The 26,598-nt window shown below is 37.2% G+C and overlaps 1 protein-coding gene across 5 annotated transcripts in view; it reads right to left on the reverse strand.

The window, feature by feature from the left end:
- znf618 (zinc finger protein 618) overlaps positions 1-22,297 on the reverse strand; it is a 34,041-nt gene extending 11,744 nt beyond the window's left edge. Inside the window, exons 1-13 of one of the 5 annotated variants that reach the window (XM_034123016.1) lie at positions 22,059-22,297; positions 21,799-21,881; positions 12,116-12,461; positions 11,156-11,233; positions 10,795-10,839; positions 10,496-10,546; positions 6,841-6,930; positions 6,311-6,391; positions 4,953-5,042; positions 4,512-4,601; positions 2,525-2,614; positions 993-1,070; positions 123-167 (exon numbers count right to left, since the gene is read on the reverse strand). In XM_034123016.1, the coding sequence (XP_033978907.1) occupies positions 123-167; positions 993-1,070; positions 2,525-2,614; positions 4,512-4,601; positions 4,953-5,042; positions 6,311-6,391; positions 6,841-6,930; positions 10,496-10,546; positions 10,795-10,839; positions 11,156-11,233; positions 12,116-12,434 (1,057 nt within the window). In that variant the 5' untranslated portion in view covers positions 12,435-12,461; positions 21,799-21,881; positions 22,059-22,297. The other 4 variants (XM_034123015.1, XM_034123013.1, XM_034123017.1 and 1 more) reach the window with 4 other exon arrangements.
- Between the last annotated feature and the right edge of the window lie 4,301 nt (positions 22,298-26,598).

Raw genomic sequence — 26,598 nt, forward strand, 5'->3', positions numbered from 1 at the left:
GATTATAGAGAAACAATTAGCGCCTCAAAGAATCAAAGCATGCAGGAAAAAGAAAAGAAAAGGTGAAATGAGAAAGTAGAATGAATGTTCTGCTGTGAGCAGGTAGGTGGGGTTGGACTCACTCTGGCTTGTAGAGAAGACGCTGGCCACCAGAGGGCTCGGAGTTCCTGTGGACAAGAGAAGAGGGAGGGAGATAAGACTACAGGCAGGAGGTTCTCCATCTTTTATTTTATTTATTTATTAAATCACGCTTTTCTCTTTGTTTATTTTATTGTTTATTGTCTTTAAAAATAAAAAGGAAACATTTTTAAAATATATTCCAAACATGACAACACATTACAGCATTTTTTATCAGTGACTGATGGTTATGTAAACCTTATACAAGCAATTTTAATACTGCATCGATCCCAAGGATGTATTGATTGATTCCAGCGCCATTCAAACTGAATTTCTTTTTAGCAAAGACAAAACAGAACAGACAGAAAACTCTAATGAGAAGCACACAAGACTTTTGCAACTTTTGTAGAAGATGTTGTGTTTTTGTAGGAAAGCATTGCTCAAAGAAAGAAGCTGATAGAAGCCCTAAAAAACACGTTTTCTGAGTCCCTTTATTAAAATGACTGCACTTGAATGTTAGTGTGAGAGAAGCATGGTATTCAACAAGGTCTCAATTGTAATTGTGTGAGTGTGGAGCGGAATAATACAAATAATAATGATAGAGTTCATGGACTTCAGTTTTATATAGTCACAATTGAGGCAAGGTAGGTCACATAAACCTCTTTACACCGTCTACTCCCCCTCCATCTCCATTTTCAGCCCGGGCATTATCAGCAAACAAAACAATGTCTGCAAAAGCACTGTTTCTATCTATACCGACACACACATACCCGCTTTTAGCAGGACTGAAAATACCTTTTACTGTTTGAGAAGAAAGGATACATTTCCACCCAAATACACACACCTCCAGATAAAATAAGTGCGTCAGTGCTCACCGCTTGAATTCTGCGAACTGTTTGTGTCGACCAGACTAGACTGAATTGCACTTTCCAGTTTCCGCCTGAATGGAATGTCTGTAGGTAAAAACAAAAAAGGAGAAACACTGAGTGAAATGGCCATGCTGTAAAAATGTGGATAATATTCTTAATCAACTATTTAAACCATCACAAAAGTTAATACGGAGCAAAAGTTAATGACATGCAATTTATTAATTTCAGTTTTAGTTTGGGGCATTCAAATCAATCACACTAACAGCCCTGACAAAAGGATCCAAATGTCCGCATTACATTTAAATATGGTTTTAATTCCTCCTCTTCATTCCATCTTTTTGACCCACTTCTTAGATGTGTGTGCCATGCTTTAAATAGTTCTTTATGGCAGAGCGCAGAAAGATGGAGGGGGGGGGGGGGGGGGGTCATGTAACACAAAATGTAGCACCACTTGGAAGAAAATCTATACAATATGACGGCAGGAAACTAATGTTGGTGGAGATATGGAGCTAAAATTGCCTACAATGTTGAAGAAAGACTATATGTGGTATTTTTAATATATAAAAATGCAGATCTTAGTTTGGGATTTTGCTGAAAGTAAACAAAAATTATTTAATTGAGGTTTTATTTGGTTTGTAAATCTTTCTGAAAAAAAACAGCTTAAAGACAAACGCTTGCTGTAATTGAAAATCTGTGCGGACCTGTATTACATTTTGATGAATTGTTTTTGAACATCATTTTTAATGTGTTAAGGTGCTTGTGGTAATTAAAAAAGGAGTTATAAAAAATGTTAATGTCCAATCTTCTAAAAGTGTAATTAACCATTCCCTAGAGGCCAACACTTTGCAGCAGAGTTACCACAAATACACTGGCAAGGTGACCCAGAACTTTACAGCAGATCCTATCTTCATCAGTTCTCCACTGCTTCAGGTTTAACATACTTCAGCCGTAGTGAGCCTTATATGAATTTCGATCACACCCTCTCAGCAGGACTGCGATATTGTTGTGACTGTCCCTGCCCTCAAACCCAGCCGCCAATATCTGAGTGAACCCACTGACTGCCATTCTGTGGTCGTGTGGGCGGGAGTCACACTGTCATTTTAAAAATACATTATTCAACAGTGCAGGCAATAGGGGTTTAGTTTCTGATCAACTTCCCTAGGTTGTTTTCCCATTTTATCAACATCAAATCTCAATTTTGACCCCGACTCATTTCCAACAATGTAACAATTTGTCAAGTTGAAATCAATCTCAGCCAATTAAAAGCATTTAAACACAGATAAATGTTATGAAGTGTACGCATAATGATGGGGTAAAAGTTAGAAAAAGCATACTGCTATACACATTACTAACAATTTCATTTAGTCACCATCCAGAGCACGAAACGACTGTGTGTGCTTTTAAGTGTGTGTTTGCGTGCATGAAAATAATAAGCATTTGGATTATGAGCTAATGAGGCCTGAAAGTTTTGCTTTACATTTTACCATTAATCAACAAATCCACTGGAAAATGTAGTATTATAAAAGTAGAATACTTACGTTTTATCTTATCAGTTTGGCTGGGGGCAAATTTACTCATATCCATGCTACCACATTCCTGTACCCGAGATGTCTTCAGATCAAAGGCGCCTAGAAGATAAGATTTCAGAATCAATTACAGTGCAATGCTCCAACTTAGACCTTTGACATCCAATCTGACAATACTGTCGTTTTCTTCACAATACCTTAACATTGTAAACATATAAAAACATAGCATTAAGATGTTGGCAGTACCTCCACGATGTATTTCTTTATGATGATATGTGACCAGAGGCCTGTACTACGAAGCTGGATTTTCGCTTAGCGGGCTGACTTCAGGGAAAACTCGGGCTTTCCGGTCCTACGACGCTGGTTCTCTTTTTAGCGGGCTAGATCTCCATGGTAACTTATGCTGAGCGGCTAACCTCCTCGGGAGGAGGTTAGGTTGCAGGCTAAGAGATCAACTCAGTGAAAGCACCGCCTGCTGACCAATCAGAGCTCCGTGTGCGGAGTTTAAAGCTATCAAGTCATATTACAGGATAGAGGAAATACAGAAAAACTGCCGTTGCAGGAAAGACGGCCGGCAAAAATCAACTGACTGTGTGAACGTGAAAATTAATAGAATATCCCCTCCCATCTTTAGAGCAATCTGACTATTATAACATTAGCGTTAAGAAAGCTTACTTAAATATCTGCCACGACATAAGTAACCGGATCAGAGTAACATTAAGTACAGTCCGCGGCACTGTGAGTGCAGACGTAGATGTGTCCCATTATCATTCATATCATATCACATCATAATGTATCATATATTTCCTTATTTGAGTCAGCTTCTTGAGCCGTATCTGGCCGTGCAACACTCACAGTGTCACATACTGTATGCAGAAGTATTATTTTAAGCAACACATTAAGTTGACGAAACGCACACGTAACCTGTTAATGTACGCATTCAAACGCTTTTTCTTTTACCAGCTGTATTCACCTTGCAGGTGCAGCTATGTGGCTTTTATCCTGGATAAAGTGTTTAAGTCATGGATGTTTAAAGTTTAACTTCTTCATATTTGACTAATATTAAAGTTCAGTTTTCATTCAGGAAGTATGACGCTGCGCTGTCAGTATGCTTGTCCATGTTTGAGATTGGTCGAATGCTCCAAATACCACCCCTTTCATGTGAACGCGCACCTAACTAGATAGGACACGGCTGGCTTGAGCGATCCACTTGATAACCAGCGTCGTAGTACAGTTTAGCCAGAGTGCGTATGTTTTGGATTGGGCCAACCGGCTAACTCAAACATATCCAGGTTAGGAAAATCCGGCTTCGTAGTACAGGCCTCTGCTCCATCGAAATCAGTCGCATTGACCCGAAGACACATTTTGAGTTGTATACACTGTTGGAAAGAGGAGATTCCTAGCTTTCTAATGATATCAGGATTGTTTTTGTACTCCAAATATTAAGCAAAATCTGTCACATTATATAATGACTGTCACCGAGTCATCATTTTGAGAAAAAGGCCTTTAAAGTTTCCTCTTCTCTGGAATCCATCGATCTGATTGATTATTAGCAATGATCAAAATACTACGGAGGGAAGATATTTTCGTTTGGATTACTGGTCTGGGGGAAGCTCGCGAGTGTGTGTGTGTATACGTGTGTGTGTTTGTGTATTTTTGCGTTTGTGTGTATTGTGTTGGTTTCCCGGGGAAACACCGGCTGTTGTTATGCCTGCTGTGACGTAAAGTTACTCCGTTCTCCGCTTGTAATTATGCCGTTACAAGCTTCAAAGTTGTATTTATCATCTGAATTTATCAAGACTTTGTTTATTTAAAATCAAACAAAACACCCGAACAACTATTTTTTTACGCAAATCCATGTTTATTTTGAAATGAACCCTTGCAACTTCCGACTGATTTCAATGGAGCGGGTCACATATTTGTAGACACCAACAGAAATACAAAAAAGGAGAGATTTTCCTTTATGTTGTGGATTCAAGCAATAATTAAACAGGCTTACTCATCGGTGTGTGCAGAGCGACGTGCTCCTGGTATGGGTTGAAGTACTTGTACTGCTTCCCGCAGAACTCGCAGACATAGCTCCCAGTTTCTGCAAAAAAGAGAACACACAATCAAAAAGTGGTAAAACCTGTATATCAATTGAGGTGAAGTGTGGGGGATTAATTGTGTTAAATTAAATCAAACTAAAAGAAACAGAATCACTTTGTTAATCAGGTGTTTTTTCACTAGGAAGAAGCAGAAAACAAGAGGTCCTAATAGAGTGGAGAAGACGAGGCTGGTGATTCTAATTGTATCTTTTCCAGTTAAAATCTTACTTTTAGCCATTTTTCCATATTAAAGTAAATAAAAACACAGGGGTCTCCTGCAAAGTGTGCTGAGCTTTTCCCTATCCCCCAATCAGTAGAAGTCATTAGTGCAGTGACAAGTGCAGGCTTCCCACCTGCGTACACTGCCAATTGAGTTTGAAGGGACACCCGCTGCCGTCGGTCCGACCCACAGTCTCTGCGGAGGTGGGCGAGTGCTTTTTCCCCTGCGAAGGAGGACTTTTGGACTCATGTTCTGAAACCTTTCCAGTGTGGAGTTAGCTCATATGTGTTATTGGCTAAGGTCGTTTAGTACAAACTGTGTCCAATGTGCTGAACTGGACACAGGTGGACTAATCAAGCTGTCAAATGTACGCCATGTTAAAAATAATTTAAGGAATGACGGAAGAACCTACAAATCAAGTTAGAGTTTTAATGCCCCCTGAGCAACTATGTGACCTGCTCTATCGAAATCAGTCGCATTGACCCGAAGACACATTTTGAGTTGTATACACTGTTGGAAAGAGGAGATTCCTAGCTTTCTAATGATATCAGGATTGTTTTTGTACTCCAAATATTAAGCAAAATATGTCACATTATATAATGACTGTCACCGAGTCATCATTTTGAGAAAAAGGCCTTCAAAGTTTCCTCTTCTCTGGAATCCATCGATCTGATTGATTATTAGCGGAGCAAATGATCAAATAGTCCGGAGGGAAAATATTTCCGTTTGGATTACTGCTCTGGGGGAAGCTCGCGAGTGTGTGTGTGTATGTGTGTGTGTGTGTTTGTGTATTTTTGCGTAAAGGTATATTGTGTTTGTTTCCCGGGGAAAACACTCACGAGAAACACCGGCTGTTGTTATGCCTGCTGTGACGTTAAGTTACTCCGTTCTCCGGAGACAAGTTTAATATTCTGAAAGCCAAGACTTTGTTTATTTGAAATCAGATGAAAACAAACTGTAACGGACCCTGCCGTGTTATCTATGATTACTATACGCCTTACATTCATAATTTCAGCCGGAGGGAGGGGGTGCGGCGCTGCGGAACAGCAGATTGCGAGGGAGAGCGGTCATCTTCCCTTTACAAGCTTCAAACATGTATTTATTGTGTGATTTTGGAAATAAAAGTTGCATATTCTGAAAGCCAAGACTTTATTTAAAATCAAACAAAACACCCGAACCCCGCAAAAATAGTTTTTTAAGCAAATCCACGTTTATTTTTTAAATGAGCCGTTGCGACTTCCGACTGATTTCGATAGAGCAGGTCACATATGTCAGATTTACCTCTCTATTAAATCGCATAATTTTGAAACAATTGGTTACAGTTACAAATGATCCCAATTTAATCTATTCCTTCTGGGGGGTATAAAAACTTAAAATGTGCAATCAGCAATGTGGTGCTTAAGCTACTGTATGTATAGACCACTTTGCAACCTTCACCTGCGCTGGTATATATGTGGAATTAACTACTGTAAGTGCATCAAACAGTCTTACTTGGTCCGATTTTCTGGTAGGGTTCAACTGGCTCCTCCTCTTTAAGGCTGTCCACAGGTAACACTACCTGTTCATAAGGATCTGAGAGAGGAGGGAGAAGAAATGGGAGATTAGATTTTTTTTAAAGAGAGTAGCAAGGGGTATCCTACTCTGAACTCAAGTGCGAGTAAGAAGTTTAAATTATTGAGTTTCTTTTTTTTTTATTACAGTAAATTCTGAAATATAGGACTTTATTTACCTCAACTAGTCAGTTTGAAATAAGCTTTACATAAAACAGACTATTATTAGAGTCTGATTTTTGTGCTAATTTGATAGTCTATTCTTTTTGTATTAGCAAAAAAAGCCCCCTGTTTTTTTATACTACTCCTCCTTACTATGCTACTCAGCTTTTGTTGCTGCTGCAGGAAGTAGAGACTCTGGTGACAGTGTGAAATGGAAAGTTCCCTTCTAAATGGTTTTCCAGATCAAGTCTTGGGGGTGTCAAAGAAAAAATAAATTGTCATGCAAAGTGTCCAAAAACTCCTAGTTACCATCGACTGCATGCAGGTCACGGTGCTCCTGGAAGCAGCTGTAGTATTTATACTTCTTGCCACAGATGTCACAGGAGTAACGGAAGCTATCTGCAGATAAAAATATAGAGAGAAAAACAACATTGTTTATAAGGATGGATATTACTGACAACCAGTATGTTTGGAAACTGGGTAAATAATAACCTTATTATAGTAGATACTTTGCTTTGGTGTAAAGTTTACAGTACAGAGGACAGTGCAAAGGTAAAAAATGACAAGATTGAAGGAGCCATTTCAGTGATTACATTTTAACTAAGAACACATTCATCTGAATGTATAGAGATCCGGTTAAACATCTTATTGCATTCTGCCATAGAAAAGGAGTCCTGTTTTTAGTCATGGTGTATTAGAAATGATAAATGACTTAACAAATGTGATTGAAATACATTGATTGGATATCCTTGATTACATTGGGACTGACACACAGAGGGAGGCTAAATGAGATTAGAATAACAGGACAAATAGGCAGATGAATCCCTGGAGGGAAAGTGATAGAAAAGGTAATAATGATTTGATTATTTATACGAGTGACACCTTCACACAAAAACAAAAAAATATTTATCCGTGTATGCAAAACAATGCAAATTAGTTTAATGCAGCATTTTAAATTAGAATTAAATTCAAATAGTGTTCAGTAGAATATAAAGTAGAGTGCTTAAGAATTAAATGGGTAATTGTCTTTCTCTTTTTATTTAGATTTGTTTTAGATAGCTCCTAGCAATGATTTTTGATCAAGAACACTAAAATTAAAAATGGTGTTTTGACCCAGATGCATTTTTTATGTTGCTCCTTGTTTACAACTTGTGCAGCCATTCCATGACGTGTCTGTAGACGTCTAAGAGAGTGAAAGGACAAACGGGAAGCAGGTTCATTGTTCTGCTATTGCTAATTTTGTTGCAGTGGGAAGCATTGTGCAGCCAAGTGGCTGTTGAGAATTAAGAACACTTTAAGTGCGTCTTGGCATACCACAGCGAAGTCCTGTCTGAGGCCAAACTGTTGTGTAAACAGCACGGCATACAGAAACTGCAAGACAAATCCTCCATTCTCTGGTTGTTTCTAATTTTGTCTTTGCTCCTTAATATGTCTGACTCCAGCAGAAGCCCCTCACCTTACACACCCATGTGACAAATGTTTTATCGTTTAGCAGCTGAGTGATAACTTCTGAATTTCTCTCCACTTCATTCTGACACTGTTAATTCAATCAGCAGGATCCTTTGGTGAATTCCTATGGGTGTTACAAAGATGCCTTTAAACTCTTCAAAATACATTACAGCAGAAAATAAAATATTCTGATCTGTATTTATATTTTAAAGATAAAAAAAAGGTCACAATCCAAATTGGTGCTGTAAATATATTTTGGAAACCTAGTAAGTGGCTGCCCTAGGCATGTGATACAAGGGGCATAAAAAGCCAAAACAGATGATTTAAAAATAACCCGTTTCCTAACTTCACAGAAAAAGCGTCCGAGCAGTTTATGCTTAATTGTTAACACAGCTACAAAAGCCATTATTAGGGTGCCAAACTGTAATTGCATGTATAACACCTCAAGGCTCCAACACATATTCTTTCATTTTGCCACCAACTGACGTGATTAAAACTATTTTCAACAAATTAGTGGGTTCCTGGCATTTATCAGTGTAATTAAAGCTAACACAACCTGATTGCTCCAAGCATAGGTGAGGAGGACACATTCTGAGTCAATCAATACCACACTTACAACATAGATAATTGGTTATGGATGCATGATGTTGGCAGGTTGGGCTTGCGTCTTAAAATTGATGATGCTGTGCAGTGGTTATTACAACAGATAGTTATGTGACAAAAACAAGCCTACTCTGATCCCATCCCAACATACTTTTTTTCCTCTGTGGCTTTTTAAGAGGCCCTTAAAAAAAACAAGCTCAAAGCAGAAGATATGTCAACCTTGAACATCCTTTGATATGGGTATTTCATTCAAATGCAAGCAATTGGATGCTTTTAAGAAAACAAGCCTAGGAAAGTCCTGCAATTATTCAAATGAAAATGCAAACTGACATTTAAAATTCACTATCATTTGATACGCTAAAACCATCACATATTTTACATTCAAATGCAAAAGGACAGTTTGCACTTTCATGTTCAAGTTTAAGTTGCACACTTCCTGCATGAACTGAAAATGCAGAATCCATTTTACATTTTGTTTCACAATCAATATGACAGGGTTTTAATTTGAAATACAAAATGCAATGACATCTGGCAAATCAATGCATTGGACAACCAGATATGAGAAAACTGAAACCCTGTCCAATAGTATAAGTAATATAGCGTTCAGTGTTTTGGTGTCTGAGGATTTAAATAGATCCATGATCCATAACTCAAACTCGAATTCCTGCATGACAATTTCATTTCTAACAAGTACCTGAAGCTGCACAACCCCGCCAACCCCTGGATTCTTTTTATAAACGCAGGGCTGTTTTTGGTCCTAACACCCACTTAGTCAGATCTACCCAAAGTTTGTTTGAGCTGTGCTCCTAAAATACTCTCCTCAACCTACACAACACTCCAGCCTGTGTTGTCTCCTGTTTTTAAAATGCTCTTATGCCCACACGTCAACAGAGGGATATTTGAATAGCCATACTAACTGGAAAATCTCAGTTTATTATGTGTATGCCTGGATTAATTTTCCTCATTTGGTTTTAAAATGCAGACTTGCAATGATCCAGAGAATGTTGCTATAGTAACCAATCATTAAAAAATAGCGTGGCGTTAAGCAGGCTTAAAGTCAAGGTTACAATAATCCCATATATTCGCTGTGAGGCCCTAAACCTGAGCTTTTAACATTGTTTTGAACAACAAAATGTAGCGCCAATTTTATTCTATTCTTTATTTAGTCTATTTATTTCTCCAGGTTAAATTAATTGCTAATAAAGCAAATTATACTTTGCCTCTGCTTGTTTTGTCTTTACTTGCTGACATTTGTTTGTGTTGTATTTAAACAATCTTATGAATTGGCATGTGAATACTCTCAAATATAAAGTTTAAATATTTAGTGTCAACCAAAAATGCAATTCATTTTCCATCCTCCTAAAAATGTAATCAGGGGTTGTTTGTTTTTGCCAAGAAGCCTCTTTAACCTGCCGATTACAGTCACATGCCTTTTGATTACACCGTTTGTTTTCCTCATACAGTTAAAAAAGGACTGTCGTTCTATCTGCATCAGGATGACTGCTCTTTCTTTTCTCTCTGCCATGTAGATACTGCTTCCTTTAAGCGATGTGCACGTTCATGTAATGATCGCTGGGAGTGTCTGTAGGATGCTTTATAAATAACTCAAGTACTACTCTGAGCTAGGAGTATTTTTAGTCCTAATCAAACTTTCACCGTGAATCCTGAGAGTGATTTTAAGATGCCTGATAAACACAGGCTCTGGCAGCTGATATACAATGGAATAAAAAGAGCAACATCCCCCAACCTGCAGGCCGGCATTTACTTTATAAGCAGTTTCAGGTTATCCTCCCTTAAAGAGGAACTGATGCTATCAGACAGAGAACATTGTGATATTTAAAACATTGTGTCCACACATAACATCATTGTGCCAGAAATGTTGAGGTAAAGTTGGATGCTGCCTTATAGGTACCTGGTTTTAGGATGTCACCTATGGGAAGGCGGCTACAGTGAGGAGACAAGACTGATGGGAGAGAGGAAGGGGGACAATGAGGGTAAATTATATGGCGTTAAGTCTGCTAAGTCATATAGAGACAATGGTATTTTCAGCTATAAGATGTAGTGGATTGTTTATATCCAGTTTCATGAAAACATAACATATCTAGTGAAACATAATGTGTGTTAAATGAGACAGGTAGGAAATAAACAGCTTGTGCTGACATGCTTTTAAACTTCTGTGTTCACTGGTTGGGAGTGCAAATGTGTACTCACTGTTGGGTGTCTGGGGTAGACCATCTGCAACCATGGTATCTGATTCTATAGTGGAAAAGAAGGGGGAGGGGGAGGGGGAGGGGGGGGACAGTCAGTCTTAAAGAAATCTGTGAATAAAGAATGTGAGCTCACATCTGCTCGCAGCTTCGCACCAGTGCTAAAATTGTTATCTCACATTAAATCAATGCAGAGGCCAAAAAAATCTAAAATAAATAAATCAAATACAATTCCTAGCCAAAACAGGACAAGCATGACTCATTTAGAGGAAGTGAATCATTTTAGGCCGATAGTCAAAAGAGGAAAGACACAGCGAGCAGTCAGTTATTATTTTGAGACAATAGATATGTTTTAAGTGTCTTACCTCTGTGTGCTCTGACGTGTGTCTGAAAGCAGTTATAATACTTGTACTTCTTCCCACATACCCCACATACATAGGAACCTGCGTGACAAATCAAAACAGGGTCATAAAAAAGTAGGAGTACGAGTATTATCAGGAGTACAAACATTTAGCATAACTCAAAACCTTTCAGATTTAAGTTTTCATTTATTTTCTAAGTAATCCCCTTCATACAGACTGAATATACATCTCCCAATTACTTCTGAAAATACCCAAAATATTACCAATAATAAGTTAATCTTCTAAGCTCAAAGTAAACACCACTTTCTACAAACATTTTACATTAAATACAATGTTTACTGAAACCTTAAGTTAGAAGACATTTAATCAGCTTTTGACTAAAGGGCAGAATTACTAACTAATCTGATTAATTCATTTAAATAATATGAATGTCAGTGGCATCAAGACTGGTATCGGGGTCAAACAGGACCGTTTGTTATTTTATTATTATGTTATATTTGTTCATATTTAGTTTTCTCCTCAAGACCTCAGCTAATGTTAAAGGTTAGCATTGTTATTTAGCCCAAGCACACAATGGATCCTGTCTGTGACACAAAAACATTGGAAAATAGGGTCTAGGTAAAAATAATACAGAAGTGACCCTTTAAGATTTCAGATGCTGATCCAACACTTAACACAAATTCGAAATGGTGGTATATGGAAGTTCAAATGTGCACACAGGCTTTGAAAAACTTCCTTTAACACATTTCAAAAGACAACAATTTGCTGTCAATAGTTTTCATAGAGGCAGTTTATTCTGTAGAAAGTAGTTACAGCTAACAGCTAAATGTGTGGATTATCCTGAGTAACCATGGCTAAGCTTCTGATATTTTACAGACTTTTTTAACTAAAAAAAGTCAGGGTCAAGAGACACCAGACAAGAATACAGTCAGGAAATGCGTGTATCCATGTATATCCACACACCTATGCATGAGTCTGTGCTCTTCGTTGGAGGAGGAGTACCTAGGGCAAACATACCCTCGGTCTGAGCTCTACGGAATCCAACTCCGATTGCTCCCCCATCATTTCCTCCAATGACAACACAGATCTCCGCAGGGTTGACTTCACCCACTTTCCCGTTACTGGTCTCTGAGGTCCCGGGCTCTTTCTTCACTGTGACGGTGACAGGTGGTGGAGTTGGACTCTTGGGCTTAGGGACTAAGGCTGGTGAGGGAACATCTGGGGCTGCACTGCCACCGTCAGCCTGCTCCATCACAGGAGTGGGTGCCTCTGGTGCACTCATGACTCCGCCTCCTCTGAGCCCGTGCTTCTGTACCAAGGGAAAAAACAGAGAGGGACAAATACTTTACTGTCCTACAAAAACATCCATTTCAAGATTCCAGCATTACTTCTAGCGTAACAAATGGCATCTGTGCACAATACCAGCACTCCTCATTGGAAAATATGTGTTGTTTTGCAACCAAAATGGCAACAAATCCAATATCAAGAAAAAAAGGTTGTCTTGCTACCTGCATCTGACTTTTGAAAACTATTGAAACTTTTTCTAAATACAGACAACAGATGCGCAGGTTTAAAACCCTGATAATGAGTGTCCTTTGATGGCATGAATTCCACTACTTGGTGGCGCCCCAATGCTCTAATTTCAAAACTATCCAAATTACACAACTAGCCGTTTCAGCACAAGGCTGTAAAAGGCTTTGTCGAGAGCATGTTCTCAAAATGCAACCATGCAAAGCAGAGTTATGCCAGGATGACGGATATTATGGAAAGAGGGGGAATTGGTATTCTAATAATAGCGCAACAATACAGCCAAAAACTAGCCTTTCATCGCCCAATACAACTTTCTTTTGATATGACACAGGATCAAAAAACATCAGCAATGGAGCTCAGTCGTTACATTATGTGCAATAATCGGCCTGAAGGTTGTGCAAGCTTGTGTTTGATTGATTTCCTAATACGTTCTAAAAGCTTTACATGGGACAAGCTCAAACATTACATTTTAGATTGAAAGTCAACATGAGTCATAAATAAATATCATGGCAGATGATACATTTAATGGGTAAAATTGTAATTCACAGTTTTTCAAAATTTCCATTAGACCTTTTAGCGTTTTTCCGAGACGAATACTTTTTAATATTGTCATGTTCAATGCAGGATTTTTTTCATGTATTTGTCTTTTGGTGTATTTCCCATTTTAAAGCTGAAATGGCATTTCCAATATAAGGCATACAGCTTCTGGGAATAACTAAAAACCTGTGTGACTCTTTTTGTATGTAAAGTAAAATTGAAAAGGAAACTTTTACATATATACTTTTATCTTACTTTGAAGAAGTTTACAATGTTGGTTGTTGCTGACAGAGCAACAGCCAATCTCAAATAATTATTTATTCATAAGGTCTTGGTTATTTATTTTAATGTTTAAAACTCTGGGTCTCCATATTGGAGCAGCAGATTTACACCACCATTTTGAAGAGTTCATTCTGTCTACCAGAACAGTTTTGACAGTATTTATGGATGTATCATTACTTGTATCTAATAGAAAGATAGGAGAGAAAATCTTTGAAATGGTGGCACTTGTGTTATCACCTTTAATGACAAGTACATTTTTAATGCAGACACTCGCACAGAAAGATTTTGGGTCAGCAAAGTTAGTGGCCCATTTAATCGTCTCTCAGCAGTGCCAACTTTTACATCCCAGCGACACCATTAACTGAATGGTCAGCTTTCTATTTTCCAGCTTTTGGACTGAAGTGTTATGGTAGAAGTGAACTCTTGTAATGGTTTAAATGAATATGCTGCGAAGGGAACAACCGTTTTTTTATGTATTTTGAAATGTTATGGTAAGATAAATGTTTATTAAAATGTTGCTTCTGGTGAACAGAAGTGCAAACTATATGAATATCAAAGCATTTTATTACAGAACACACAGGACAAAAGTTCTCCTCTCTAGATGTATCTCTAGAAAATGCCCCTTAAAATGCTTGTTGCAGTGCGCAGTATCAGAGGTAGACGGTCTGCAAAACAAACATGCCGGCATGACGTACCCATTTATGAATGTGAAAACAAAAATGACATCCCATAGAATAAATTTCACCTGTGAGTGAAAGGGATTACATTTGAACATGTCCTGACTCATGGAGAAAGAAATTATGTAAGATTATGGGTGTGAATATGTTTGCCAAAATATACTTATATAATATACTCCAGTACGGCAGTAGTTAAGGTTCAGCCCTGAGCAGCAGTCATGTTTACTGAGGGTATACTGGAAAATGTAAATATTGTGTCATCTGTTTTCCATTTTAACTAGACTTACAGTCTAAACCGAAAAACACATTTTGTTTAAAGGTCACCTATTATGCAAAAACCACTTTTTCACATCTTTAATACATAAACATGTGTCCCCTCTGTGTAAAGAGATTCTGAAAGTTTCAGGAAAAAAGATTCACTCACCTCCTGATCCATTTATATAAAAACTTGTCTGAAAATGAGCTGATCAGATTTTGGCCACTTTATGATGTCTTAACGATTTTTTGGCTTGTGTAACCATTAGCCAATCACCAACCAAGGTAACCCCCCCCCCCCAGAGGTGGGAGTAAGTCCTACATGTGCAAGTCATGAGCAAGTCTCAAGTCTTGACCTACAAGTATCAAGCAAGTCCCAAGTCACTGTGGTGAGAGTCAAGCAAGTCAAGTCAAGTCATACGAAATTCTGATGAATAAGCCCAGTTTCCGCATTTAAATCAGTTAAAAGACAGTGGTTATGAAAATGGATTTAACCCACACTATGATCTTCATTACATACACAGTTAATCATTTGAAATCTAATTTAGACCGATGACAATCATATTAGATTAATATTAACCCTAGAACTGCAGACAATATAGCTAGGACTCAATCAAAAAGTCTGTTCAAAAAGGCAGAAATCCAGGTAAGAAAATCGTATATGGCATTTGCCATTACACATATTTAATTTAAATTTCTGTTAACACTAGAACCGCCAACAGCATCAGCACCTACATAGATATCATTTTCAAATAATTTAATTTGTTCCTCTTCATAATTTCCTTATAAACTAAGTAGGACGATTTAAAACTCAGTTAATTGGGTTAATTTTGAAATTGCTTCAGTTTATCATCATAACAGATCAAAAAGTTCAGATTCATTTTACAATAAATCAAGGAATGATGCACTTCTACAAACAAAAACATCATAATTAAAACATTTAAACAAACTACTAAAAGTAGATGAACTACATTATTCAACAGTTTACAGTAACTTCTGATAATAACACAGGGGAAATAAACGAGGCATCTCTTTCCCTCTCTCTCTCTCTCTCCTGACAGCCCGTCAGTATCGGGGTTAGTCAAAATGAATCCCTTGGCGGTTCTAGTGTTCATTTACCGTTTTGTCTTCTCTTTGTAATGCTTAATCGATTTGAAACCAAGTCTAACGTAGCTTAAACTTAACGTTAGCTTTCTAGCTAACACATCCACGCACCTTTCTCTGTGGTTTTTTTTGTAGTGATGAATGAAGTTGGATGTTGTGGTGGTCGTGTCACTGATCTTTATGCTGCAGACCCTGCATACCGCTGTTCTCTTCTTATTAGCGTCATCGACAACATAATCCTTGAATCCAAACTTCACTATTTTTGGAGTAACGCTAGCCGCTGCCATGTTAACTGACGCTCCTACCGTCTAGTGGGTTGGGTTGCCAGGTTTGCGCGCACGGCGCTATAATCACCCAATCACGTTTTTCGAAAAAACTAAACGTAATATCTCACTACAAAAACAAACGCAAATATTTAATTTTAAACAGTCAAGTCCTTTCAAGTCATCTGTCTCAAGCTTAAGTCAAGTCTCAAGTCATGAATACCAAGTCAAAGTCAAGTCAAGTCTTTTATCAATGTTAGTCAAGCAAGTCTCAAGTCAAAAAATATGCTACTCGAGTCTGACTCGAGTCAAGTCATGTGACTCGAGTCCCCACCTCTGCCCCCCCCCCCACCTTATCACCTGAATCTCCTCCTAGAGCACCATTGTGTTCTTTTTAACCAAATATCTCTCAGAGGGGCGTGGGGAGTAGTACCTTATTTTAATCTGAAGTAACAGACACAGAATCAGCACTTTTGAAACAGGGCTGAAACAGAGGAGTTTATGGGATATGGGAGACATGTTTTGTATATATCTGAAACCTATAATATATTGATAAACAGTATAATAGGGGACCTTTAAGGCAAAATGATTTAGTTAGTAAGTCTGTTTTAAAAGGAGTTCTAAAAGTGAAGTTTTTATAATCTTTATACTGCTGACAAAAGTATGTGAAAAAGTGTACTTTTGTGAGAATTTTATAGTAAGACATAAAAATACAGTCTCAGCCATTTTGGGTTTTTCAGCAACCCCCCCTCCCCAACGCATACAAAGAGCAATGGGTCAATGCTACCTGTCATCTTGACACACAGCCAAAACAAATTAAGACAGCACAAATATAGTTACTCTCAACTTTGATGTTGGTCGATTTTGTCTCACTATAAGAGGAAAGTAAGCAAGTAGATTTACTCAAAATCTGTCCTTTAAGGTTGCTTTTTATAATTTACTTTTGTTGTGTATCTAATGTCAATTATGCTTTTACTCCAGTACCTTTCAGACAAGATGTTAAAAATATTGAGTTTACTTAAAACTATTTTACATAAAAAATAAGCTGATGAAATACAACAAAGTGTTAAAGATTAAACCAGTGATTCCGACCATTACAATGTACTTATTACGAAAAAAGGGGTTGGGTCCATTGCCATGTTTAAAAGGACATTATGCCTCTAAACTTTTCACATGGTTTCATTTAAATAACAGTTTGAAGTACTAAGGGGAAGACTTTTCTATTATGCATGTCCTACAAAAAATAGAAACAGTTTTTTGTATAAGAACTTCTTCTTTCCACTCCGATCAATCATTTCACAAGACAGATTTCTTTGTCAGATGCCCTTAACGGCCCCTACACACGGCGGCGTGCGTTGTCGCTTGCCGGCGGGCATGTCTGAAGCTAGACCAACAACCAATCACCTGAATCTCACGCCCCGGACACACAAGCAGCGGTTTGATTGGCTAGAGCTTGTACTGGCATATGATTCGATTGGCTGACGCTTCCGTCGAAGCTTCAAAAGTAGAACATTGCTCTACTTTTGCAGCGAGCACCGCGAGAAAAGCTACGCTTTGCTCCCACAATGCAGTTCGGCAAAGCGTGACGTCACCCCATTCAAAGTGAATGGGCAGAAGCGTTGAAACGTCAACGCGCGCCGCCGTGTGTAGGGGCCGTAAGGGGCCTGAACCCTAGGTCGAAAACAACTGGAAACAACTGTATAAAAAGTAGTTCAAACCTATGGTTAAAACTAGCTACACTTTGACTAGCTACTTTACAATGCTGCTTACACATTGATCAACAGGCCATCTTTCTGCAGAATGGGCACGTTTACATCTGATACTTGTGTTTTGCGGATAACAATATTGTAATTTCACTTGATTTGAACGCAGGAATTTGTATTTGTACGTTTTTGTAATGTTATTGTTTTATCTAAGGATCAGAGTATTTCTTCCAACAATGTTAATAATTACATTCAGCAAAGAATAGTTTTTTTTTTTTAACATTTCATTTGTTTAGAAAACATATACAAAAAGTCATTGTTTGCACGATTGTATCATAACATACTAACAAAAGATCTCAAAGTGCTCAATAAGCATTAGCTGATAGGAGTCACTGGGTGGAAATAAAAATGAAATAATGGCTCAATTAACTGACTTTTGTCGTCTGTAATCAAATAATATTAAAGAAACATGCATATCTGAATTAGACCAATTGCTTAGTCATCCACTTTGATATTCCCTGGGCAACTTTTTGAATGCCTGCCCTGGATATATGAAAGGACCCGTTTTCCTCTAATTAAAGTCAAAATGCTAAATTAGCCATCTGGCCTTCTGTTCTTTCATAGTCTGGGGCTTATGATATGCTGTAACCTGCACCATGCACCATGAAAATGTAAACCAGATGCACATTTGCTTGATGTTCCCGACGAATAAGAAACAACATAAACCAACTAAAATAAAAGGCAAGGAAATATACTAAATAAAATCATCAAGGCTTTTTGCATATTACTGATACTAAGATTGTAATAGGCACTAAAGTAAGAATAGGTAGGTGGCATTGTGATTTATGTCAATCTATTAAATGAGTTTTCCTTTGTGGTTTGGAACAGCTGTGTATTAAATGACAATGCATGCATATTAACAACAATATATTACAGCAGTGTACTTAATGTATCAAGAATAAGGAGGTTAGGCATACAAGGAAAACATCTCTAGGACATACCTCTGTTCAGAATTCAGCGCTTTGCGAGGTACTTAAAATAATTGGCCTATATTTGGGCAGTGCTGTGTTTGCCTCTGCACAATAATGAAGTAAATCAATCACTGCGCTTGTTTAAAGCAAAAAGAAATGTTGTGCTCTAACTTGGAGAGATTTTCTGACTTTGAATTGTACCTTGCAATGCCAAAAAAAATCAATGTGCTCTCCATGTTAAGTAGACTGTCTGTAATAGAGATTCCAAATATAAAACACAAATTTGTTTAAGGCTCATGAAAATGTTTCCACTCTGGGAGGGATTAAAAATAGGAATCAGCTAAAATGGGGGATGGTGGGGGTCACTTCAATCACTGCTTTCACTGCATGTTTGTATTAACCAGAGCAAAGTCAGTGACTAGGAGCAGGGGTGGACCGAAACCTGGTTTACACTAAATGCTTTGCTTTCCCTGTTTCTTTAATCAAATGCACATTTCTCTGTCCTCTGTAATAAATGTCTTCCAAGATGGTGTATGACCAACGATTTCAAAAAGCAATAATGCAGAGAAATGGATAAACCCCCCCCCCCAGACACACACACCCGTGATGCTCTGGAAAAAGAAACAGTGTCGTCTAGTAAAATTCCATCAGCATACACTCAAAAGCCCCATAAAAACCTTTTCAATCTATATGTTAATGCCACGAATTAAAATTTAATAACAAGAGATATTGAAAAGCAGACTTGAATTATACAAAAATAAATCCTGAAAGATCAGGCCCCTAAAATTAGAAATTCAGGGCGGCATCCGGTCTGCTGCTAAACCCTTGTAGGCTGGCAGATTACATTTTTGATGAAAATCAAAATTGCACTGCACACTGACGCAGGCGCAGCAAACCTGGCACTATTGTGATTTATGGATTCATTAAACCCGCGGGAGTTTCACCCCTCCCCTTTTCACTCAAAGAAATGAGATTTGCTTCGCTGGAAATTTGTATTTTCAGAAAAGCTACTCAGGCTCTGCTCTACCTTCAGAAAATGGTCAAAGAAAAAAGAAGCCTCTCTGTACATAACCACTGCACGTAAACAAGCCTAATTTTCATTGCTGCAGCAATTGACGTCCTTATGCATTATTCATGAAACCAATAAGGTTCATTTTTACAAAGGAAGAGGAAGGAAATAATATGTGCAGAATGCACAGATTCTTTTTTAATGCTGCAGCCCCAACCCCTGAAAAGCCATTCCCTAGAGACTAATTTAAGTGAAGCCATTTTCAGACATTTTCAACATGCCACTAAGAAAAGAGCCGACGCAATATGTTTACTATGTTTAGGAAGGATGCATATTTGTTCAGACACATCCAAGCACAAATCGTGAATCTGTAATAGTACATTAAGAAAAAAAAGGACTGGCATGACATCAAAGACAGAAATTGTTTGTGTAAAACCGCTTACCCTTTAAACGGAAGAATTAAAGCCTCTGTACTAAGTATGACAATTAAAAGAGCAACTATGTTTGACACAATGGACCCACAGCAGGCTGTGATACGATCCCTCACCATGTCATGTTTATCAGTGCCTGGAGGGACAGGTTTCACCTCTCCATCCAAACTATTCGCTCTGAGTATCCTCCATGAATCAAAGCTTTTGTTCTTTTAAGTAGACAGGCGAGTGTGCGTTCCTCTTACCTTGCTTATAATGAAAACACTCCCAGAATGCATTTTCTATTAACTATATGAGGGTTTAGGGTGTTTTTCATTGCAGCATTATTTGTGAGAGCTCTATAACTTATTACTCAGTCATTCAGGTATTCTGCATATAAACATTCCCATCACTGATCTAACCATATTGAACCCCTGACACTGGTTGCCTCCTTTCACTTCTGTACTTTAACTGAAACTCCTGCATTTTTATTAGACTCCAAGCAAAGGTCAGAATGTACACCCAGATTTTGCATACCAACCATACAATTTCCACTAGCTCTTTTAAATTTATACAGATATGAAGGTCAGCATTAAAATTACCCACAGCAAAATGGCCTCCGCAGTTTCCCTTACATTAAAATAAAAGCAAGCCATGCAAGATGGGAAACTGTTTGGCATCTGCAGGATTAATATAAACAGTAGAGCCACTGCTTGTGATTGTTTTTCCTGCCCTCAAATTATGCTGACATGCTCCTTCTTCTTCCAGTGCTATTCAGTTCACTTTGGATAATGTATTTTCCGCTTACACATTTTCCATCCAGATATAAAGTCTAAATTGTTCCATGTTTACAAAGTAGTAAATGATATCACTTTACCCACCATAACACAAAAGAAGAGAGAGAAGAAAGGAGGAACTGGAAAATTGTAGTTAATGTGTTAGATTTAAAAGATTCATGGTGGATTTAAAATATGTTTTAGTTCATCTTTTTGTCACAGAATGACGTGGAGTGTCCAACACATTTGGCAAAATAAGTCCAGCATACTCATCATGAATAAAACAAAGCAGGAATACCATTAACTTGTAGACTGCTTTAAATACAGAATTTAAAAAGGGTTACTTTGTATCAATTAGTATGAAAAGCACAAGGTGATTTCATTTAAACTTATTTCAATAATTTACATATTAATTAATTGTAAGCAGCATTATGACATGCGTATCAGAAAATAACATTCAAATGAATAACAAATTCTCAAAACTAGTCTCATTATAATTTTGTAATTTCTCAAAATGACTGCCTACAGGTGGCGCCAATTACCCCCAGAATTAAAATCCTCTATCTTCCTAAAAATAAAATTCGAAATATATTTTTGACATGACGACAGTTGAAGTGTATATTTCTTGTCTGTCTACAATTAAAACCAAACCCTGAAATACAGCCAAAAGTAACACTAGTGTTGTGTGAGTTTCAGAGGAGAAACTCCGAAGCTCTGCTCAAAATTTGCAGGAAAATTCACAAAACATGGCTGCAGGAGGTTTTTGTGTTTCAGATTGTTCCTCCCCTCGTCGTCCTTCATATTGCCACTATCGTCCCTTTGCAGTATCGGAATATACACTGTGTTTTTACCTATGTGCTGTAAATGTGGACAAACTAGCTGCAGAGACGACTAGTCAGCAGTTACAAGCAAACTTCATTACGAATATTCTGTCAAAAAACATCAACAGATTAGGACTATTTCGGATTGCTTCAAAGCCTGCACCTGGCTCAGTGGCTGGCTACAGTACGAAACACTGTCAGGTAGCGTTTGCTAAGTAGAAGCGGCTGAAACTTAACATCCGCAACTGAAATTTCTAAATTGTAGGATTTCTAAATGAGAAAAAAGATAACACAGCGGTCTGACATACCTCCAAAAACGATGCAGCTCATGCGAACAGGCTCCCCGCTGCAGAAATCGTCCCTCCCCGAGCAGAGGTGACAGCCTGTACAACTGTTTCCTCAACAAAAAAAATTGTGAATTAGTTATGAGAAATTCCAAATGTAGCAAATTCTCACCACAGCGTTGTTTCCTTCCTCGACACTCTACGTTACATTTTAGAGTAATGGCGAGATGAATCATGAATTTGTCGAGGTCTACTTCTGTATTTGCAAGGCTCTCAGTTTCTACCTCCTACAGTGGCTTTATGTTGCGGTTCCTCCTGTGGAAATTTCGTCCGCCATATACAAGGGCAGATTCCGAAATTGCAGCGCCGGCCAGTATATTAGCCTACATGAAAGAAAAAAAAGAAAAAGGAAAAAAGTCTGAGAAGAAGACAGAAATAAAATGTGGGCCAACTATAAAGTTACACAGGGAATAAAGAGACTGCAAATTACGCAGGGGGAAATATTCTCATGTGAATTGAGAACATTTTGTTTGCGGACTCTTACTAGTAACACACACTATAACGATCGAGACATGGGACTATTTGATCTGATAATAGATTCTGATCAGGTCGTATGATGCTGATGTACAGTGTCTGTGTTAAAATAGCATAGCTTCTTGGTCACATACAGTTCACAATGGTTTTCTAATGTGTTACCTTGTTGATAATTATAAATGAAAATGAAAATAGCAACCCGCCATGAATAGTTTGTTCGAGATGTAATGTATCTGTTCAGATCAATTCAATTAAGACTCTTTCCAGTCAAAACGAATGAAAACAGTTAAAACAAATGTACTCATGTTAGTACAGGTAACTGCAGTAGTCTACATACAGTATGTTCTAATGTTACCATTTAAGGGAAAGGTTTTGGTTGGCCAACACATTTTCATTTCGAAACCCTACTCTGAGAATCAGCAATCTTTTTTTTTCTTTTGAAATAGTTTAATTCTTGTTTCGAAAGCAAAAATCTCTCTAATGTACAAAGTAACATATTTTGCTAATGAATAAATTGTATTTGGTATTTCATATAAATAAATAACGCAGGTATAGTCTCTTACTGTAGGTTAAATTATTAGACTCCAATACTAATAATAATAATAATAATAATAATAATAATAATAATAATAATAATAATAATAATAATAATAATAATAATAATTTAATAATAATAATAATAATAATAATAATAATAATAATAATAATAATAATAATAATAATAATAATAATAATAATAATAATAATAATAGCACATCCCATAAGCAGAAACAGCATTTATTCATAATGTGAACTGTATATGGTGAATTTCTTTGCCTTTGGAACACCCATTGAAAAACCTCTGCAAACATCTCAATATTCATTCTCTTTTATTAAACGAATTCATTGCTAAATTAATTATGTTACTAATCAATAATGTATCAAGTATATGAATTAATCAATTACACAATGTCACTAGTAATTAGTTATGGAATTAAGAATTATGGATTATAATTTATTTATTTTTTATTCTAAATTATACATGTACTTTTAGCCACTAAATGACAATTACATCTATTAACCGTATCCAAAAATACAAGTGTGTAATCTTATTTCTTTTAATCCATGATACACTTTCTTCATACGTGTCTTTCTATTTTACAATTGTATATTAAATCACAATGATTGTAATTTATTTTTACATTCATGACATACAGTAGAAAGTGAAAACAATTCCTCACAAAGCTCATTATTAGCTTTGTGAGGAATTGTTTTCACTTTCTGTATGAGTCATTACAGATATCAAAACGGGAAGGTTCATTTGACTCTGAAACTAATGAATAGTAACATTTTCTAAAAAGATCAAAATGTGTTTTTTTGGGTCATCATATTCATACTTAACACAACAACTCTTAATCTTGGATGAGGCAGCATCATGTCCTTCTGCAGCAGGCCCTGGAGGGCTTGTGATGGTGGGGGGTCAAATTAATGCAGCAAAATAAAGTGAAATCCTGAAAATAAGCCTGCTGCAGTCTGTATTACAGGAGAGGACATTTTCTTCAAGCAAAAACACAACTCTAAACATAAAGCAACATCTGCACAGGAATAACTTGAAAAACAATGTTTGTGTCTTGGAGTGTCTGATTAAGAGTCAAACAAACATTTGTGTCAGAAATTGCTGTTACTCATTGCCCTTTTGAAACTTTCAAAGCTTCAACAGTAGCAGAAGAATTGGGAACATTTGCAGTTTGTCCACATGTACAAAGCTGATGAAGACTGCTTCTGCGGATCAATGCTGTCGGAGATGGGTGTTTCTGGTGGTGATGGTGTGATTTTTCACTGTCACATACAATTAAGTAATTCCAATTTTCTATTTAGATTTTTTTTAGAACTACTATATCTCTGTCGGTGTGTTTATCGTTTCTGTCCAGCAGAGAGCGCCAACATACCAATAAATATTCCTTTGACAAGTAACTGCACTGCATCTGTACACCAGGACCTGCTCGTTCTCTGCTCTCTTACCCCCTCTGCTTCTTGAATTTAGTATTGTGGAGATTTAGCTGGGACTGTAAAGTAAACATCTGCATAACCTAAATGCTGATGGCAATAGTATCCTAATGTTGCAGCTACAGGAGAGTCCAGATTATTCAGGAAAGCATAATCCATTGTTGACTACATCACTGTATTGATCATTTGGCAACACAGGTAACAAACAAGTTGTAGGTACTTGAGGTAGGGTAACACTTACCTCTTTGAGAGGTGTTCAATGCCACTTAGCGAAAGGAATTCAAATCTGTGGGTATTAGAATAATGCATTCTTTCAAATGTCCAGTTTATTGTGAAACAAACACTCATCAAAAGTAATTAAAGGAATTCACAGAGTTTTACAATATTGTAAGTATGATATGTACACAGACAGCAAACACAAAATGTCATGATGTCCTTCTAAAAAGAAAATATTATATGTGCAAACCTCAAATCAGAAGACAGGTGGTTGTAGTAAAAGCATTACATTTCATTCTTTCAATTGGATATGCAAATGTAGATAGAGGAGTTGAATCAGTTGAATCAAATCGATAAAACTAGTTATCCACTCACAAAAGAATAGACATGTGTTTACATGCCTGTCTGTGATAATAAATAGAACCATAAACTTAATTTCTCAAATATACCTGAGATGATTGCAGGCCATTTTGGCAATGGTGCAGATGTTGGACAGCACAGGAAGTGGATGAAGAAAGTTCATTTATGTCCGGCGGTCATACTGTGTGTTTTAGTCACATGATGATCCTGTAACATGTTTCAGCCTCAAACATTTCGGGTGAAAACTAGCAACCAAAGTGTCCTCGATATTACAAAACACACCATATCTGTCTTATATCATTTGTCTCAGCTCAAGGTTGGCCTGACCTCCTCTCGGCCTACTTCTTGCTTAATATTCCTTCCAGAGAACCAACAGGTGAGTGGGGCTGACAACAAGCATGCTATTTTTTTCTCAACAACCTACTTAGGCTTGAGAGCTGTAACATCTTTCCTGCAAACTCAAGAGTTAGGCATATATATATATATATATATATATATATATATATTTCTACAATAGAAATACAACCTGTATTCCACTTACTTAAAAATGTGCATGCTCTTATTCATGCACAAAAACATGAAAACACACAAACCACAGACGAGTAGGCCTACAGTAAGGGCAGTGTTGAACAAATATAATGTACATACTGTAGATAAAAACAATCAGTACAGACATGCAATTACATCCATTGACAGTAAACAGAAAAATACAATTACTGACCAATCTCTGTTGACATTTAAAATGCATGTATCTCATTGTTACCTGTGATTTCATCACCAAAGTTCATCCTTTACCTTCATGGTTCAAGAAAACAGTAGTTGCTGACTGACCACAGACAAGTAAAAAGCAGGTATGAATCCTGGCTGTTGTCTGTTACGTTGCCCGTGGTAATTGCAGGTTTTCGTCAAAGGCTTCCTGCAGCATTTAAAGTGTGTTATTTAGAATCATGAGAGCTTCTAATTCTGACCCGAAACCAAACACACAATATTTGTGTTTTCTAAGGTGACTGATACAATAGACCTTAGGCTAAATATATTATGAAACAACAGTTTGTAAATGTTTGTTTTCTATCTCACAAAGGGTCAGATTAGAAGATGAAAATGTCACTTAACTGTGTCTAGTATGTAGACATTCGGCAGTTTTAGATGTGACCAGCTTCACTAAATCAATAAGCAGCCTACAATCCAACTAAAGGTCCATTCACTAACGTTTCCAGAAGTTCAGCTTAGCTTAGCATAAAATGGTTAAAAGTTATACCCTGTCAAACTAAACATATTACACTTACCTATTATGTTGTGTACTTTCGTCTTGCATCTTTTACTTTCTACTTGATTTCGCTCAATCGAACAATACACTTCTCATTAATGTAACAGACAAAGTTAAGTAAAACTGTTTAAACATGTGACTGTACATTTGAACAAGTTGTGCACAATAAAAACAGATTATACAACAAATGAGTAATACTTTGCCTATTGATGTGACAAACACAGATTACACGGTAGCACTTTGGCTATTTTGAGACAAATGTCCTTTTCAAGGTTTTCAACCTGCAGGTAATCAGAGGCTCCGGTCTGTTTTGTTACTTACATGATAGCTAACCATGCAGAGCAAAAAAGCCCATAATTGTTTTACTGCCATCTCTACACTAACATTGGGAGCACCTGATTAGGGAAAGTGAGTAATGTAATTATAGTTATGACAAAGTTATAAGCGTCTGAACCTCCCAA

Source organism: Trematomus bernacchii, unplaced genomic scaffold, assembly GCF_902827165.1.
Source record: "Trematomus bernacchii unplaced genomic scaffold, fTreBer1.1, whole genome shotgun sequence".
In the NCBI taxonomy this organism is placed as follows: Eukaryota; Metazoa; Chordata; class Actinopteri; order Perciformes; family Nototheniidae; genus Trematomus; species Trematomus bernacchii.